The sequence below is a fragment of the Rhinolophus sinicus genome, linkage group LG01, assembly GCF_036562045.2.
Source record: "Rhinolophus sinicus isolate RSC01 linkage group LG01, ASM3656204v1, whole genome shotgun sequence".
Taxonomy (NCBI): Eukaryota; Metazoa; Chordata; class Mammalia; order Chiroptera; family Rhinolophidae; genus Rhinolophus; species Rhinolophus sinicus.
In genome coordinates this window covers 117,975,757-117,995,772 of record NC_133751.1, presented here as the reverse complement: position 1 = coordinate 117,995,772, position 20,016 = coordinate 117,975,757, and the positions used below count along the sequence as shown (strand labels likewise).

Here is a 20,016-nt window from a genome sequence, read left to right as displayed (position 1 = left end):
TACTACCCAGACTTAGCCCCACTGATGTGAGTAGACTGGGCATCCTCTCTGTAGGTGGGCAGGGGAGTCTGGACCCCACCTGCTAGCTGGTCTGCTGCGTTGTTGGATCTGAGTGCTGACAGGCCCTATTGCTGAGGGCCTGCTGTGTGCTGGATGCTGGGCTGGGCTTTGGGAAACCACATGGGGCTTCTTGGGAGAGAGAGAATAAAACCACAAACTGCTAGATTGGTCACAAACTGCATGATCATTGCTCTCCTAGCAGTAGACACACCACTCAGAGCCTCAGTGTTCTTTCCTGAAAAACAGGGATAAGAACTGTGCTGATGGCAACACTAAATGAGGTGCCATAAGCAAAACCCCATGGGACAGAGGACCCATAGCACTTACCCTCCCCGATCGGGGAGGGGACTTGGCCACATTCAAGCTAACACATCAGTGCCTGGAGGACGAACCTCTAACGTGTTCCCAGGCCCCTCCTGAGGACTCTGAGTGGGGGGGGGGGTACAGGGGTGTGGCCAGAGTTCCTGCGCCTGCTCGTTCCATGAGTGTCCGCTGCTGGGAGGGCATCAGGAGCTGTGGCGGTCCTGACCTGCAGCCGTGACTTGAGAAAGAAAAAGCCGCTTCCCTTTGTAACCTCTGCTTTGGGACCAGGCAGAAAAGCGGGAGCAGCCCCAGCTGCAGTGGGGCTCTGTGGGTCACTGTCCCTTATACTTCTTCCGGAAGCCCCAGACTCATCCTCCCCTAACATACACTCACGCATGCACGCATGTGCCTGGTCTTGTGACAGCCAGGTCAGCCTTGGTTCACCCCATTTCATGTTCGCCTGGTAAAACAGCATGAGCACGTCATTCTTGTGGATGTTACAGCTCTTTAGACCTCGACGAAGTGTCGTTACGCCTGTACAGAGCAACATCTCTGCTCACTGCTGGCCAGGCAGGGGCCCGGTGGGGTGGGGTGGGGTCTGGGCTCTGAGTGCATTAGGGAACCCCCTGCAACCCTGCAGGTGCAACACTGGGGAGGAAAAGAGCACATGGGGTGCTGGAGGGTGGCCAGTAGGACGGCCAGAAATTCCGTGGTGAATGCAGCCTGGGGTTGTTGTGAAGACCTAGGGGTTGACATGCAAAGCGCTTACAGCAGGGCCTGGTACTGTGTATACATCTGTTAGATACAATACATGAGTGAGGTGAGGGCAAGGGGACCCAGGCATCCCCCTTACACCCAAGGGCTGCCTCTGAGTGTTCATTCAGGCTGGGCAGAGGGAATAGCTAGGGCCAGCTGTCCAGGGCCTTGGATTCTCCTTCTGACTGTCGTTTTTTTTTCAGCCCAGTGACTTTCAGGTGAAGTCACCCTTGGCCTCCATTTCCTCATCTGTGAAATGGGTGCAGTAACACCCACGCTGGCTGCCTCAGGGGGCTTTTTTTTTCTCTTTTTTAACAGGACTTTATCGGGGAACAGTGTGCACTTCCAGGACTTTTCTCCATGTCAAGTTGTTGTCCTTTCAATCTTAGTTGTGGAGGGTTCTGTTCAGCTTCAAGTTGTTGTTCTTTCAGTCTCAGTTGTGGAGGGCGTAGCTCAGCTCCAGGTTCAGTTGCCGTTTCTAGTTGCAGGGGGCACAGCCCACCATCCCTTGCAGGAGTCGAACCGGCAACCTTGTGGTTGAGAGGACACGCTCCAACCAACTGAGCCATCCGGGAGCTCAGCGGCAGCTCAGCTCAAGGTGCCGTGTTCAATTTTAGTTGCAGGGGGCGCTGCCCACCATCCCTTGCGGGAGTCGAGGAATTGAACTGGCAACCTTGTGGTTGAGAGCCCACTGGCCCATGTGGGAATCGAACCGGCAGCCTTCGGAGTTAGGAGCATGAAGCTCTAACTAACTGCCTGAGCCACCGGGCCGGCCCCATGGGGCTTTTGGTTATGCAGGGAAACATTCAGAAATACGAAACAGCAAACCATGTTTATTTGTAAACAATACTGTAATCCAGTCTACCTGGCCACACTGAAAACCGGTAAAGGCCCTTTCCTGCATCTCTGAGGAGATGAGGACCATCTCCCTGCTGACGCCCCCAGGGCTTCCAGACAGCCCGTGTGTCTCCTGTGTGGAACAGGCCAGCGCTGGCCCTCTGTTTTCGGAGGCCAACTCCCCTTTGAGCCCAAGATTTATGGAATCTGGTTTGGCAAATTGATTTAATCAGGGTTTGAAGATTTGCTTTCTGTGTTCCCAGTCCCCATGGAAAATGCCAGTATTGTGGAATTATGAAGATAAAATTGAATATGTAAAAATTGAGGTTAAAATGTCAGAGGAAAAGTTTCTTCTTTTTGCGAATTTGGAACACTCAAACCAAGTGTCCATCAAGGGATGAATGGATAACCAAAATGCGGTATATCCATAAGGCTTATTCAGCCTTAAAGGAAAATCAGACGCCTGGTATGATGGATGAACCTTGGGGACATGATGCTAAGTGAAATATGCCAGTCACAAGGGGACAAATACTGTGTGATTCCACTTATATGAGGTCCCTAGAGGAGTCAAATTCATAGTGACAGAAAGTACAATGGTGGTTGCCTGGGTCATGGGGGAAGGTGGGGGGAAATGGGGAGTTAGTGTTTAATGGGAACAGAATTTCAGTTTGGGAAGATGAAAAAGTCTCGTGGGTGGATAGTGGTGATGATTGCACAACAATGGGAATGTACTTTACTGTACACTTAAAAATGGTTAAAAAGGTAAAATTTCTGTTACATGTATTTTACCACAATAAAAGTAAGAATTCCTAGTGTTTACAATATGGTACCAGAATCTGTTTGCACAGAAACAGTTAGCAGCGGTATTTGTGTGCATTTATTACTATAGAAATGACAGGCAGCTGACCTGTGCACATGTAAAACAAACTATTTCTTTAAACTAGTCAGCAATTCACTCACCACTGATTCCTACTGGCCCGCGGCCCTCTGCCTGAGTGAGAGTTGACTGAGAAATCACTTCTTAGCCCTTTTCTCAGTCTAACTACTTTTTAAAGAGCCTTGTTTTCCTAGAGCCTATAATTATGTTTGCCTCCAGGGTACCCAGGAATTTTTTTTTTTAATAAGCAAAGAGCATCCTACAATTATCATGATGATTTGTTGAGGGCAGGCCAAGTGCAGACAGGGGCTGACTCACCTCTGGAAACCCATGCTCACGAGTTGGTATTTGCAACTTGCAGGCACTGCCAGCGCTCTTGGGGTCAGTAATTAATATTAAGAGCTGGAGAATTAACAGACCCACAAAGGTGTCCTCTGGCTGCAACTGGAGTGGGCCTTGGCTTCACAGATGGTTCTAGGTAAATATTGCCAGCCTGTGTGGATGCCGTAACCTGGCGCTGCTGGAGCCACACGCAACCGAGGCCGGGATGGGCAGAAGCCTGTCGGCTCTGTCAGCCCTGATTTGCAGCCCAGCCTGTAATCTCCCTGAGTTCAAAGAGCGCTTAGCTGCTTGTCTTTGTCAAGAGCGCAGTTGGGGATCTTTTATGTGAAAGATGTAGGATTCTTGGGCTGACTTTGATTATTTATTCATCCCCCTTTGTGGGTGTGTGATAGCCGGTGCACCTCGCAGCCCCCTGTCCTGACTGCTCTTGCTCTGAAATTCATTGAGCTTTAAAGCCTTTTGAAAATTGCTTTTTGAGGGAGGGGAAAAGGTTTTGAAGTCCTGTTTCTCTCTCCCCTGCACAGTGCCGCAGCACCTTTTGCCTCCGTTCCATGCTCCCTTACCGATTGACATGAGACACCAGGAGGGAAGGTACCATTACGAGCCTCACTCTGTCCACAGCGTGCACGGGTAAGTTCTGCCCTCCGCCCGCCATGCGGGTCCCCTGCCACCAGCGAGGCTGGGCTGCCAGCCTCGGCCCCCTCTCCTGCCTTTTGTCATTCTTTTTGGAATTCCTGATCTGCATCACCGTGAGCAGTCACCTTTGCCACCCACAAGTGCTCTCATCCCGGACCCTGTGTGAACTTGTGGGTGGGATGTGAACACCCAGCTCCCCTCTGGGTACCTGAGAAGGAAGCACTGCTGGCTCACACATCACCATTTCCAACGCTGCAGACGCACCTGGTGTAGCCACACACACCTTGGGGCTCTTTACTCACCCATGCAGTGGGAATCCCCTCCAGGCCACAGGTCCCATATAAGTATGGTGACCCTCGTTATATGTTGTTCCAGCATCATAATTCATAGTGCCCCTTTCATTCTCTCAAGTGTCCCAATTTAGACACTAAATTATAGAGTCACCTTAGTGATAAGGACAAGCTCACAGTTATGCTTTGGGGCCTCGCCCTACCCCCTGCCTTGAGAGCCCCAGGTAGAGGGTTGTCATCAGTGCTCTCACTATACCTACCCTGCCCCTCTTTGTTCCCACCTGGGGCCTTGAAGCCCGTAGCTGATGTCACTTTTCTTGGTCTTTATGTCTTGAAGACCTGTGCTCTTGCTACCCCATCTACCTGCATCTAGAAAAGAGCCCAGAACCTTCCCCTCGCCCCCAACCTCTCTACTCCTTCCCACATCTACCTTGGAGGGGACCTACTGCGAAAGATCGGTTGGGCCTATGCCTCTCTTGACCCAGCCATGTCACCTGTCCCAGTTGCTATTTATGTTTCCAGCACACACGACACTGTCACATGTCCCTGTGCCTCACTCCTGCCGCCCAGCCTGCCTAGAAAGCCCCTTCCTCCTGGCCACTGCTACAGAGCCTCTAAGCCTCAGCTCAGGAGCCGCCTCCGCCTGGGGGCACTGGGATCCCCCACACTGAGTGGGGCTTTTCCCTGGATCCCCACTGCAGGACTGCACCAAAACAGTGTTTCACACCTGCCTCCCAGCAGGCTCTGCACTGCCCTCTCATTTCCACGTGGACAATGGCTGACGTGTAATCCGTGCACCATCATTGTTTGCTGAGTGCACAGCCCTCTCCACACGTTCCTCACGGGAGACAAACCCTCCTGTCTCTCCCTGCTCCCATTCAGAGGAAGTCAGTAAATACTTGCTGAGCACTCACTGTGTTCCAGGCAGACACTGTGGTCAGTCGGGAGGCAGGTGGGTGAGAAGGGGTCTCCGCCCTCAGGTGACGCCTACTTCTGGGTACCCATTGTCTCCCCAAGACAGCAAATCTGTTGCTATTATTTATTTTTAAAACATCTTTTACTTTGAAATAATTTCAGACGTTGCAAAAATAGTACAAAGATTTCCGTTATACCCTCCCCCCAATTCCTCAAATGTTAACATCGCAGATAAACAAACACTGATACATTGTTATGAACTAACTTACAAATCTTAACCAAATCTGGCCAGTTGCCCACTACTGTCTTTTATTCTCTGGTTCAGGACCAGACTTTGCATTTAGTTGTCTTATCTCTTTAGTTATCTTTCATCCAGGACAATTGCTCTCTTGTCTCTCAAGCCCTCGACAATTTGTTGGAAGAGGACAGGCCAGTTACAGTATAAAACGCCCTCGATTTGGGTTTGCCTGATGTTGCCTCATGACTGAATTCAAAACCTACATTTTGGAGCATCATACTAGAAGCGGTGCTATGCCGTGCCTAGTGTGTCATGCCAGGGGCACGTCACAGCAGGCAGTGCTTCTCATCACGAGATACATTTCAATCACTTGGTTCAGGTGAGCTTCTCCACTTTAAAATTGGTCCCTTTGTAATTAATAATTATGGGGTGATACGTAAATATCCTGTTTCTCCTTGTATCTCACCCACTAACTGTAACATCTATTGATGGCTCTTGTCAGAAGCAGGAATTACTAGTGTTTGCCAAGTGGTGCTTTTCCATTTCCATCATTCCTTCCACATTTATTCATTGGAATTCTACCGTAAGGAAGAGCTGCCCCTTCTCACCATTTCTTTATTTCAAATACATGCAGGGTATTGTGTTATTCTGTGAATTACAGTTTCTGGTTGTCACTGTTTATTATGTTGCTCAAATTGTCCCAGATTTGGACACTGGTTCCCATGTCTTTCGACATGTTGGGAACTTTTCATTTTATTTCAGTACATGTAGCTGGTTCTCACTTGACTAGGACTTGCTGCTGGCTGCTTTGTGCCCACATTAGCCCTCTGCCCACCCCCGGGGCCCTCCAGCTGCAGGGGACTGAGACCACAGCTCCAACAGCTTCTGCGCGGTGCATACGTTTGGAGCCAGTGGATCAGTTGGTGGCATCTGAGAATCCTAAGCACGTTAAGGGAGCTGCGTCCCTGTCAAGGAGGGGGTTGGAACTGCCGATTTCCTACCCTTGAGAAATGTCTGTCTGGTTCAGCGACATGGATCCTGGACACAGCAGGCCTGCGGCGAAGTGCTGTCTGCAAGGGTCCCAGTGCTGGTGGGAGACGTGAGCAATGCTGAGAGCTCCCTGGAGGGAGTGTCTATGCAGGGTTGTGTCACTCTGCAGGTGAACATCTGTGCTCACATCTCCCCACATACCTAGGGGCAATGACAGAGATAAAAGAAAACCCCACCATGGCAAATGCTATTTTTTGAATGAACTGTGATCTTGTGACTGTTGTAAACACTTCGTGTGTTTCATCTCACTTAATCCTCTCAACAACCCTGTAGGATGTGCCCTTACAGATGAAGGAGCTGAGGTAGCACAGAGCGAGACAATAACTGAGTATCAGCGTCATCACTGAGAGACTGGGAGAGTTAGAAACCTAATTACAAGCCCCTGAGCCCAGCCCCTCAACCACATGGTGGCCGCTTTCTTGGGCATGTGTATGACTCCAGGACTCCTAGATGGGTCTAACCGATTCCTTTTTGAAAGCATCTACCGCCCTTTGTTAGGGCACTGCCCCCAGATTAGTGGTTCCCCAGACTTCTGAAACAGCAGCGTCAGCGTCCCCTGAGAGGCTGCTAGGAATGCAGGTTCTCAGGCTCTGGCCCAATCTGCTGAGTCAGAGACTCCAGGGTAGGGTCCACGATCTATATTTAACGTGCCCCCAGTTGATCCTGCTGCAGGCTCAGGTTTGAGATGCTCTGGCTGCATCAGGGCCTTATCGCTGAATGAGGGGACTCTTAGTGCTGCCCCCCAACCCATGCTAATAGGGAACTGTGGCCAGGAGGCTACCCCTGAGTCTTCTCCAGGCTTTGCCACTCACTAGCTCTGGGTTGGACACAGGTCCTGTCCCCGTCTCTGGGCTTGCTTTCTTCCTGGCCACTGAGGGGCAGCATGTGGGCAGAGCACTTGAACAAGTAGAAAGTGATGATGGCAGGTAGCAGAGGAGGTCTGACCAGGCCAGCGGGCTTGTGCAAACGGCCTTGTCACTCACTGGCCTGGATGGCTCTTTCACTAGACTTGATAACTGGAGGGCAGTGTATTTGTTTCCCATTGCCGCTGTACCAAATTACCTCAAACTTGGCGGGTTAAAACAGTACAACTTTATGTCATTCTGGAGGTCAGAAGTCTGAAGTAAGTCTTACGGGCCTACAGCCAAGGTGCTGGCAGAGCTGGTTCCTTCTGGGGGCGCCAGGAGAGAATCCATTTCCTTGGCCTACGACCCCTACCTCTTATCACATTGCCTTTTCTCCCCCTGCTTCTGTCCTCACACAGCTTTCCTCCTCTTCTGTGGTAGTTTTCTCCCTCTGCCGCTCATAAGGTCACCTGTGATTGCTTTAAGAGCCCACCGGATAATCCAGAATAACCTTCCTGTCTCAAGATCCTTAACTCAGCCACATCTGCAGAATGTACCCCACAGGTCCCAGAAGGTGCATTCACAGGTCCCAGGAATTAGGACCTGGACCTCTCTGGGGGTTGTTAGTCAGCTCATTTGGGATCACCATGCCCCAGTGCTAAGTCTGACATCGCAAAGTAGAATACAATCAATAAAGGCTGTTAATAACAAGTGTGGGTCCTGCAGCGGTCCAGGCTGGGCCCTGGAGCCAGGTGTGCTGTATTCGTTCACTTCCTGCTTGCCCTGTGAGATGGGGTTACAGTCTGCAGCCTACAGGTGCAGACACAGAGGCTCAGAGAGGTGCTCTGGCTTTCACACGTCATCCCTGCATGGCGGGTATGCTTGATTCCGCTGGAGGGTTGTGGAGCAGGCTCCCCTTCCCAGCCAAGGAGGTCCGAGTCTGGTTAACCCCCTAGCGATGGGCAGCAGCAGTGTTCCCAGAGCCCCACATCCTGCTGGGCTGGGCTGGGCTTCTGGTGGCTTTACCTTATCCTCAGGACAGTTGGTCCCCACCCAGGCTCCAAGGCACATGCTGGAAAGCCCACTCCTTCCCCCCTGCCCTCAGTGCCCCAGGTGGGAAACAGGACAAAGCTGAGGAGGGAAATGGCCCCCATGGCTCTGGCCTCGGTGATTAATGCAGTCGGAGCCTGGTGGCACACCCGATCCATCAAGCCTCTGCTGTAGACCGCTCCTCCTCGCTGCACCAAATGTGGCTAATTACACAAACGGTGCACAGCAAATGAGGTGCGGTGTCGTCTCTTGTCAGCCCGAGTCGGAGTCTCTGCCGCTGCTCTGTGCGCACGGCCTCTGCTCAGGCACCCAAGCCGGGCCCACTGACTCTCATGTCTGGTGACTGGGCGCCAGTGCACAGGGCTCCGGGCAGAGCTCCACCGTGGGCCTCCTGGTCCCTGCCCCAGCCCAAGGACCACTGCTGGCACTGGCCCTGCCACACTAATAGGGCTGGAACGCCAGTGCTGAAATCCCTAGACTCAGAGAACTCCAACCTGAAGGAATAAACCTGTTTTCTCACCTGTGAAAGGGCATAATAAGGGTACCTGTCCCATCTACTGAGTTACTTTGAGAATTGAATGGGGTAATGTAAATAAAGCACTTAGGAGAGTTTGAAAGCATTCAGTAGATGATAACAGTGATTATTATTACCATTATTATTCCATTTGCCAATCAAAGAAGAGATTCATGGCAGGCCAAGGGACCTGCCGTGTGACAGAGGCAGACCATGGCACGCATGTCCTTGGAAGAGGCGATTTTGGGTGACTGTGACATAGGAAGGTGGGAAATTGGGCTGAAGAAAGACCACTGGGGATGGAGAGAGGATGGGTCTTTTTCCCCCCAGTTGAGGAATTTGGGTTTTATCCTTTTGGCAACCAGGAGCAGAGGGCATGGTGAGATGGACTTTCTAGGTAACTGAAGAGCAGTTAGAGGATGGCAGAAGTGGGGTACCAGAGCTGTCATCGTGGTCCCCGGGCAGGACGGGAGCAGGGCCAGGGCTGACCTCACACCGCTCCAAACAGACAGCCGCACATGGGAGGGGCAGGGGCGGAGCTCAGTGTGTGGGTGAACAACCCCCCGCAGCCCAGCAGGGTGACTTCCCCCTCCTCTGCAGAGCCACTCTTCCCCGTCACCTGGAGCTACAAACCCACACCAGCACTTGCAATGCTCACTAATGCTCAGATGGCTCCAGAAGGGGACATGGCACTGCCCATGGATTCCTGGTGCTGCATCTCTCATCTGTGTAAGCACAGGTGATGGGGAGACAAATGGGTCAGGGGGTTGTTCTTGCTGGTCAGGCAGAGTTCTCTTGTGACCCTTGCCCCCGGGACATGCTCCTGATGCTCCCAGAGTCCTTTCTCAAGGGCAAAAAGAGAAGGCCCTGCAGTCTCTCCATTGCCTGGTGACTGCTAGTGAAAAAGAGGAGCACGTTGGACTCCATCCTGGCCCCTGCCCCTTGGAAACCGGCTCACTGGGTGTCATGAGGACTGAGGCTGAGGCATGGCAGGGCCCCCAGCTGGAGCTGCCTGGTTCCTCGGTGTATCAGTCACTCAGCAGGAGTGTGGGCTGCCTGGGCCAGGATTAACGCATGTCCTGGAGGGGAAAATAGAAACATGTTTGCGGTTCAGGAGGCTGGGGTCCACCTTCGAATCACCGTGTTGCTTGTGGTGTCCTTCCCGTCCCAACACTGCTCTTGCACTTTAGAGAGGACCAATTCCAGCTGCTTCCATTCCAGGAGGGTGACAGAGACCATCTCATGCAGCACATCTCAAACCTGGCTGCAAATCAGAACTGGGCTGTGTCGTAACTAGGCCCCAACCCCAGACGTTCTGCTTCTTTCAGACTAGGGTGAGGCGTAGTAATCTGCTGGTTTATAGGCACCCATAGGCCAGAGTCTGGGGACCACGACAGGCCACCTGGCTTATTTTATACCCAAGAAAGCAGGCCCAGAGATGTGTGTTAGATTTCAGTCATAGACCCAACAGACTATAGGGCCTTTTCGCTAAAGGATGATGACTGCAAAATATGGGGAGTTAAAAATCCCCTGGTTCCTATTCATGGGCCGTTCACAGATCCAGTGCTCATAAACTGGCCCAGATCTATTCATATTCTCAGCTTGCAGAAGGAGGTGTGCATAGTGGGATGGGGGCTGGAGGGCCGGAGTGGACAGCTACAGCCTCTCAGCCGTGGAAGGACAATCCCCTCCTCTCTCCTCTTGCCTGGCTCTGGACCTGACCACTGTTAATCACACCCCTGAAGGATCCTGAGCTATCATTGGGGAGCACTGCTCCAGCGGTCACAGCCCAAGGCCACCTGCGCAGAGACCGGGAGAGGAGGGGGGCTCTTGTTAGGGACAGATGGCTCTGGGGGTAGCTATCAATTCATGTAAAGTCAACACGCGGGCCCATGTACTTTAAGAAAAGAGAGGGAACGCCAGCTGGTGGGTGTGAGGGCCTCTGCCTCCCACCATCATCTGCACACTTTGTCACACGTGCAAATTACCCAGAGCCCCCTGAGAGAGCTGTTAAGGATGTCTGCACCCCCCCTTGTTCCAGCAACTGCATATTAATGGGGATGTTTAGCCCCTTTGCTGGTGTGCCTCACTTAAGAATGTAGTTTCTTCGCTGTTGCTGGCTGAGCTCATGAACTTCCTAGTCCAGGGGGACTTGAAGATGGCTTTTCCCAAGGTCAGTGTTCCATAAAAACGGCACCAGCTCATCATGAGATTAATAAACACACGCCTGCTACGTCTGCAACTCACTGCGTTGTCCTGAGCCCTCAGCTCCACCCTCAGCCACTCACCCAGGCAGGCGGAAGGACACGTGGAGATTTTCTTCTTGGTTCTTGGCACAACACATAAGGTTCACAGTACACAGAGGACTGGCTTTGTGTTTTGAAAAGAATGTTCTCCTCCCTCGGCAAACGTGCGTGCTTCTTTTCAGAGACTTGTGGAAAGATAAGACTTCCGCAGGGCAAGTCTGCCTGGCTCCTGGGCCAAGAGGCTGGGTGAGCCCAGGGCTCCCACCAGGGGCCTTGTCCTTCCTCCCCACTTGGGTCCTCGCTCCCCTTCTGTCTCCAGAGAGCGCTCCTTAAAATGTCCCTTGGCTGACCACTTCTTCAGAGCAACTGGCCAGCAGGTAGACATGGAGCCCAGAAAACCCTGGAACCAGGGAGTCTGGAGGGCAGCCACCAACCTCCCACAGCTGTCTGAGGACTGAGAGACAAGTAGATGTGGAGCTTTGGCTCGTGGTGATGTGAGTGGCGCTTAGAGACCCCTCCAGAGAGGCCCCTTCCCCTCTCTGGGCAGTCACTGCAGGCTGGGTTCAGCCATCTGGATTATATCATCTAACCTTTATCAACACCCTATAAGGAAGGTGGCATTGTCACTCCCACCTGTTAAGTGGGGGAACCGAGGCACAGTGAGGTCGGCTGCTTTCTCCAGTGACATTCTCCTAGTAAGTATCACAGCTGTGATTTGAACCTGGGCAGCTTGACCCTAGAGGCCCACTCTCCACCCTGACTGCTCTGCTAAAAGCCCTCCTGGCTCCGAGAGCCTCAGGTTCTCAGCTCCAGGAAGGTTCTCTGTGGCGTGGCACAGACAGCTCATTTATAATGGAGTCTGGCTTGTAAAAGTTTAATGAGGATCGTGTCTGATAAGGCGGCCTGCTCTTTGATCTTGACTGAACGCTGGCCCCTCGCAGAAGAGGAGCTGCCTGGCTCTGGGCTTTGGAGAGAGCCCATGTGGTCAGCTGAGGGCAGGAGGGGCCCAGGGTGAAGCACATCTTGATGTGCAGAAATGAGGCGGGTCTGCCACGGGGGAGGGTGTGCAGGGCAGGTGTGGGTGGTGCTGCCCAGTGGAAAGGTCCTGCAAGGTTGGAGGTGATCCGCTGGGTCCTCTCCTATCCTGCTTGGCCCTCATCATCTCGGGCATTTCCTTTCACACACTCCTTGGATGTAGGCAGATCAGGGCGGGGAAGAGGTCACATCCTGCCAATGCCACATGTGCCCTCTTCATCCTCGGGCTGGCTCTGTAACCTCTGTGAGCCTCAGTTTCCCTGTCTCTAAAATGGGGATGCGACAGTACCCCACATGGGTGGTTGTGCAGATTAGATGAATGAGCAAAGCACATTGAAGAGCTTCTGGTATATAGTGAGCGCTGGACATTCATATGCTTTTCTCACTCTCGTATGGGCATCAAAAGGAAACCCACATTTTGTTCCAGGCACTCTGCTGGGTTCAGGGTGGATGATATCATAGCCAATCCTCCCAACACCCTGTAAGGTGGATGATATTCTCCCCAAATCATAGAGGAGAACACTGGAGGTTCCCGAACTTAAAAGCGTCCCACAACCCCTCCACTAGTAGATGAGGTTGGAGCTGCCTACTTGAACTCTTCTGTGCCATGATTAACCTCGGACAGGAAAGGGCAGCCCAATGCAGGTCTTAGGGTTGCAAAGTCTTATCCCTGCTGGCAAGCATGGAAACAGAACAGTCATTAACCCAAAGGAATTCATCACTAATAGTAACATTCCAGATGGTGGTGGGGCAGTTGCCCTCTGAGGTAAGTGGTCCTCTCCCACTGCACATGCCCACGTTGTCCATTCCAAGTGGAACTGATGGCAGTGCCCAGAACACATTCATTTACTCAGCCTAAGTCACTGCTGCCAGATTTGTCTGTGTCCCTAGTGCTATCACTCGGGGTCACGCCTGCCAACCTGAGTCAACATTTGGTGAGGAAATGTGCCCTGCACAAGTCCTGTTGCTGCCGCTCTCCAAGCCTCCATCACTGCAGCAGCATTGCTGCATTGATAACATGTCCCTGGTGCCCTGGAAAAGAAATGTGTTGGGCACAGTGGGAGCCACTCCTTCATCCTCTCCTTCCAGGAGCTGCATTTCTAAAATGTGGGCTTGACCTATCCCGCCCGAGCAAAGTAGAAAGAGATTGGTTGTTGCTTAACTCATGGGGGTACGTTCACTTGAGATACTTACCCAGTGCCTATGTGTGTCAGCCCCCTGCCAGGTGCTGGGGATACAGGCCCAAGGGGGCACAGTCTTCCTGTCCACATAGATCTCATGGTCTGGAAAGGAAAGGGGTTGAAACTGGACAGTAACAGGGTGTTGTGCTGCAAGGGGTTTCCAGGGGAGCACAGATCACCAGGAAACCAGGAAGGGAAAACATTTATCAGCAGAAAGGCTGGGGAGGCCTGTCTCTCCCATCCCACCACCAGCCCACCAGGGGGCTCCACCGCCCATCGGGTTGGCCTTGTTCCAATGAGGGGCCTCCACTCCCAGGCTCCGCTGATGCCTGTCTGAAGGAGAGACTCTTTTCAAAGCGCTCATTAATAGACTCCACAGCTTGGTAAAAATCGGCCGTTCACCCACCACTAAGAAGACGTTTATCTAAACTATTTGGGATTATCCATCTAGTTTTGACAGGCATCCAGGAAAGGAAATTCCACACACCGCTTTGGCAGGCCAGGCCTGAGATGAGGAATTCTCACTGAGGGGAAGCAGAGGCATTTCCCTGTATGTAGGCCCCCTCCCCACACACCTTTGCCCATTGTTTAAACCCAGACCCCTACTCAAATCTAATGAAACCCTTCCTTTTACTAAAGACACCCCCTGACCTCCAATACCCCATGTCTGGTTCCTGCCCAGGGCTCTACTTCTAGGCCCCTCACATTTGCTCTGTGATATGGCAGCCCCCATAAAGCCGTGACTTTCTGGAAGATTCCACCCTGCCGTGCTCAGCCAAGGGCAGCTCCTCTGACCAACAAAGGCCCCTCATACCCAGAGGTTAACCGTTGCCACAGGGCACCTGGAGAGGGCTAATCCAGACTGGCTCCCCCAGAGCCCTCCCCTAGGGCCAGCTGTGTTCCTGCCTGTCCCATCCCCCAGCCCGGACACATGGATCAAACCCAAGGCCTCCCTCCCACCCCAGTTCTGCACCCGTCATCACTTTGCTAAGAAAAACGTCTCCTTGATACTTCCCTTTTTTTTTCTAATGCTTTTTGGTTTTTATGTTTGAAAAGCTGATAACCTTCCTATCTTCCTGCTCCGAGGGAGGGAAAAAAATGTGATAAAGGGTGGGTGGTTGAATTAACCCCCATTGCCTGTGTGGCTAGATCTTAACTGAGTCCATCTGTATGGCCTCCTTTGTAGGCGCAATTTTATAACCTAATTTCCCTACCAAAACATCAGCATTTACTTAGTAAGAAATCTGCTCTTTGTCAGCTGAAAACAGTGATTTCTTTATTACGGCTCTGCGTAGGGAGTGACAGCTGAAAGCTGGCACTCAGTTAGGTCTGGCGGAGTGTGCGGGTCTGGACCGGGAATGGGGTGAGCCGAGGGTCGAATGGATTGCATGTGTATACAGATGTGTGTCGGTTGCAGAGCAGGCCTGTCGGTCGGGCTGGGATTGGCCAGGAGGGAGCCTTGGCAGCGGACAGATGGAGTGGCCAACATGAGTGCACAGGGTGACCAGGGAGACACTGAACCCTCACACGCTTTCCAGCAGCCCACACAAGTCCTCCACTACCAGCCAGCCCTGTGGCCACTCCACTTCCCACCCGAGCACCCCATCCATTCAGCCAACTGCTAACCAGAGGCCAGCTTCCACTCAGCCATGCTTTTTAAAAAAATGTGGTCTTATCAAACATGGAAGACATACAAAAGAATAGCAAAAACATGGCTGAGATATAAAGACATACATGCTCCTACCCTGTCCAGACCAAGGACTGGGGATGTGGCAGCACCTTTGAGGTCCCGTGTGCCCCTCTGCTGGCCCCCGCTAGCCTCCCCACTCCACGTGCTCTGGGGTTTGGAGTTTGTCATCGCGTCATCTGTACCATCTACCTGGTAGGTGACTCTCCTAACAGAACATGTGCAGTGTTGCTCTGTGTGCTTTATATAAGTGGAATCATTGCAGATGTATGAGTATTCTTAGGGAATCTGCTTTTCACCCTGGGTGTTGTATTCCGGAGATTCACCCATTGATGCGTGGGGCCTTTAATCCCTTCATCTTCGATGCTCCGTGGTGACAGGCCCTTGGTTACCCCTGTGTCTTTGCTGTTTTGAACATTATTGCAGTGAAGGTGTCCCTACCATCCTCCGGGCCTGTGTGCAGCCCGTACTTTAGAACAAATGTGTGTCTGGGAATGAGACTGCTGAGTCATAGGGTGTTCACATTTTAACCCTCCTAGATGTTGTCAGACTTTTGCTGGGTGGTTTTGCCGACCTTACTCCCACCAGCTGGGTGTGAGGGCTCAGCTTGTTCCACCTCCTTGTTACTAGAGTGATGTCATCATTTACATTTTTGCCAAAATGGCATCTCCCTGTGATTCTAATTTTCTGTTTCCCTTACTACGAATGAAGCTGAGCATCTTTTCATATGTTTATTAACCGATAATGTTTCATTCTTGTGAAATACCTATTCAGCGATTTTGCCCATTTTTCTGTGGCGTTGTCATTTTCCTGTAGATTTGAATAAGCATTTTATACAGTAAGGCGACTCATTCCATGGTTAGTTATATGTGTTACAAATAGCCTCTCCCAGTCTGTGCCTGGCCTCTTCATTCCCTGGATGAAGAGTTTTTATTACCATATTTCCCCGAAAATAAGACCTAACCGGAAAATAAGCCCTAGCCGGAAAATAAGCCCTAGCATGATTTTTCAGGTGATTTTTCAGGAGGACATCCCCTGAACATAAGCCCTCATGCGACTTTTGGAGCAAAAATTAATATAAGACCTGGTCTTGTTTTCAGGGAAACACGGTATAGTGTACCTCAGGTTTTCAACATTTTCTTTCTGGTTTCCCCCCGCACATTCTTCTCCCACCCTGCTGTCTGGTCAGAGCTTCAGCCCCTGGACTCTGTTAACTATTACCCGGTATGACCTGCCCTTTGTTCTGCTATTCTTCTGTCTCAGAACTCCAGGCCTGCACCACTCACTGCCTTCTTTCCATTCCCCTATAAGAGTGTAGGCCCAGCTCAGATACCACCTCCTGCAGGAAGCCTTCTCAGATCGCCCCAGCAGAGTGGATGAATTCTTTCCCTCCCACCCTTCTTTCTGCTCCAGCTCCTTGTGTTCTACTTGTAGGCTACAATCAGTGTCCATACTCCCTCCATGACTCCACAGGTCTCAGGTACCAGTGTGAACTATAAGCTTGAGGGGCTGTAATGTCCTGAGCTCATGGCTGCACCTGGGGCACCCTGCCCAGCAGCATCACCCTGGCAGCTTGTCATTGCCACAGCCTCATGTGCTCTGCTGGTATCTGTGCATGTGTAGCTTCAGGGTGGACCCTGGGAATGTTGCGGTTCTCCACTCCTGTTGTAGCACCTGCTGTAGCACTTGTCAGTCAAGTTTATGACCACCTGCCCCACTTCCTGAGTGTGAGGTCCTGGCTGAGTCTTCCTCAGGTCTCCAGCTTGCCACCCAGGGCCATCAGAAGTCCATGCTCAGTGAACGTTGGCTGACAGAGGGAATGATCCATGAACGCATGAACCAAACAGTGGACGGCTAGACGGAGAGGTCCCAGCTCCTGTTCATGGTATTGTGTTTGCTGGTTTACCGAGCCTCCTCCACATGGACAGGTGTAGCCCAGACACACAGGAACACAAAAGATGACACAAAAAATGGAACGGCAGGGACCGTTCTCCAGTGATTTCCAAAAGAATTCACTGTACATCCCTTTACAGTTGCAAACTCCCTGAGTATATTTTGAAAAGGACTTGATTTCTGGAACTTTTAAAATTAATGTATGAAAAACATGGAAGCACGCTTGCCAAAGTACAGTTTCATATACCAAATAACACCCCCCCCCAAAAAAAAAAAAAAAAAAAAAAAACACACAGAAAACCAAGAAACAACAAATCCAAGAAACAAGAAAACCCTCGGAAAGGAGCCTGAACGTCCCCCAGAGGAGCCCGACAGAGTTCCATCTCTGCCTACTGGTCGTCCTGGGGCAGCGGGCGTTGGCCTGCTCTGCAGGAATGCCCTGCTGAAAGCAGACACATGCCCGCCTAGCCCACCCAGCCCTGGCACTAAGGACCCCCAGTTTTGATAGGAGAGTAGCTCCGAGTGTCAAGGCCAGCTTTGGGGAAACTGTTTTCCTTCTAGCAGATCCATGGGCCTGAGGCCATCTGTCCAGTGTTTCTGAGAAAGTCGGTGCTCTGGCCCCAAGCAGCTCGGCAACAGCACAGGGGTCATGTCCTGCCCACTCTGAGCCTGCTGACCCCACCCATGGCCCTGTGATCCTGGTGGGTGGTAGCATCTCAGCCTGAAGGCACGACCAGTGCGTGCAAGCAAGCCGTTCTTGGGGTAGGAGGGTTTGCATGTCGGGGCTGTGTGCGGGACACGTTCAGCTATGGGGAGTCAGTGACCGTATAATCTGGGCGGCAGGCAGGAAGGCACGCTCCAGAGCCCTTTGTGTGTGGGGGAGGGACAGGGGGGGCGATTGGAGCACAGTGCTCAGATGCCCTCCCAGCATGGAGGAGCATTTCCCTTCCTTGCCAGCCTGCCACTGATGGAGCACTTAGGGGGCCTGGGCTATCCCAGGAAATAACACACAGGCCCTGCTGTGTAAGAGCTGACAATGTCGTAAGAAGGGTGACAGTAAGAAGGATGGTGTGGACCGAGCCTCCCAAGGGCCTACTCCACACGAGCACCATACGCTTAACGTCCTGTTACCATTGTAATAAGTGACCGCAAACTTGGTGGCTTAAAACAACAGAAAATTGGGGCGGCCGGTTAACTCAGTTGGTTAGAGCGCGGTGCTCTTAACAACAAGGTTGCCGGTATGATCCCCACGTGGGCCACTGTGAGCTGTGCCCTCCACAGCTAGATTGAAACAGCTACTTGACTTGGAGCAGATGGGTCCTGGAAAACCACACTTAAAATAAATATAAGTTAAAATAACAGAAAATTATTCTCACAGTTTTGTGGATTAGGAGTCTAAATTCAGTATTGCTGGACCTAAATGGGGCACAAGGGCCGCTCCTGCCTGTTTCTGGCCCTGCTAACCTGCACAGAAGGTCTTTGCACAAAGCCACAAGAAGGGACGTCTCCGGGTTGCCAGGGTCCTTCCTCCAGCTCCCGACCCCCGAGGGGCAGAGCCTGCCCCAACAGCTCATGCAGACTCTGGGTGAGTCAGCTCTGCATTGTCTGCCTTTCCAAACAGGCCCCATGGGTGGGGTACATGAGCCCCAATCCCTGCACTTCCGTCCCCTCCTCACATTGCATTAAGGAGCACGTTGGTTCCTGCCCCTGTACCTTGGCTCTGGCTGTGTTATGGGTCAAACGCCCTCCCTTTTCCTCCCATGAAGCAAAGTCTTACTCTTCCCTCCAGCCCCATGGAAGCCACACGCCCTCTAGGAATCTGTCCCCATCGTTCCAGCTCCCAAGGATGGTGCCGGTCTCCAAGGGTCTAGGCATGCTCACTCAGGCCCAGCCAGGGTTGGGGTGAGTTACATGTGGCTGTGTAGTGTTCTCGTCACCTAGGCCTTTCCTTTCATCTCCTTCCAAAAATCTTGAGCCAGCACATGGGGAAGGGGTCTAGGACTTGATGTGACAAGATGAGGGCAGGGTCCACTCGTCCCTCCTCTGAACTTCTTCCATTTGCTCATCAGTTAAATCCAAGAAAAGAGATGGTAAGACTGGCTGAGTACCTACCTACCAAGCACCCAGGGCCCCTTCGGCAGGTTCCATTGCCATGTCCTGCAGGTAAGGACACGGAGGCTCCGGGGTAGACAGTACCACCGAGCTCCACAGTAAGTGGCAGAGCCATAATTCAGACTCAGAAAGTCCAGGCTTTACCCGCATGTGTGAAGGCTCCCCTCAAGCTGCACCCCTACCCCTGGGGTCGGCATGAGGACCAGCTGAGGTGGTGTCCACAAAGGGATACCAAGCTGAACTTCTCGAGGGGAGACAGCTGAGGCAGAAGCTGGCCTTCGGTGGACCACCAGAGATGTGCCAGCACCAAGTCTGACTTCACAGAGTCAGAAAGGCCACATTCCTTCCAGCTCTGCCACTTATAGCTCTGCAGCCTCGGGCAAGTCTCATTACTGTCCTGAGCCTCAGTTTCCTTCTCTTTAAAATGGAGATAATAAAACCTGTGTTGCAGAGTGGTTGTATGTGTTGCATGTAGTCAGTGTCCAGTGAATGTTGGCGACCTAGGCGGCAGCAGCAGCGGCTACCCCATGGCAGCGTCCAGTTTGGCTAGAACAGCAGCCATCCGGCTAGGTATCTGCTTGCTTTGTCCACGTCCCCCCTTCTCCTTTCTCTTTCTTCCCCTGGCCATCACCCTGGTCTTTGGACCTGGTCCTAAAATCTTGTTCAGGGGCTTTGCAGGACCCGTCTCAATAGTGAAAAAAGAAAAGGAGGAAGAGGAAACAGCCTCCAGCCCTCAGAGAGGAGGGGCCCAGCCCAGCCAGCTGGCCAGGGCCCACATGGGGAGAAGCCAGGAGTTTTTGACTGCAGCAGAATCAGCCCAGGGATGCTGGGCCCTGCTGAGTCCAGTGCTGCTCAGCACCAACATGTGTACGCACACACACATGCACATGCACATGCACGCACGCACACATGCACACACTCATACACACATGTACGCATGCACACATATACACATGCACACATATGCACACACATACACATGCATGCACACGCGCGCGCGCACACATACACATGCACTCACACATGCACGCACATGCACACGCACGCACACACATACAGATACACACATGCATGCACACGCGTGCATGCATGCACACACACATGCATGCACGCACAAGCACACACCTGCATGCACGCACACATGCATGC

General features: G+C 52.2%; 1 protein-coding gene across 1 annotated transcript in view; it reads left to right on the top strand.

The window, feature by feature from the left end:
• GLI2 (GLI family zinc finger 2) overlaps positions 1-20,016 on the top strand; it is a 242,511-nt gene that overhangs the window by 182,094 nt on the left and 40,401 nt on the right. Inside the window, 1 exon segment of the mRNA XM_074335169.1 lies at positions 3,700-3,805. Within this exon segment, the coding sequence (XP_074191270.1) occupies positions 3,700-3,805 (106 nt within the window).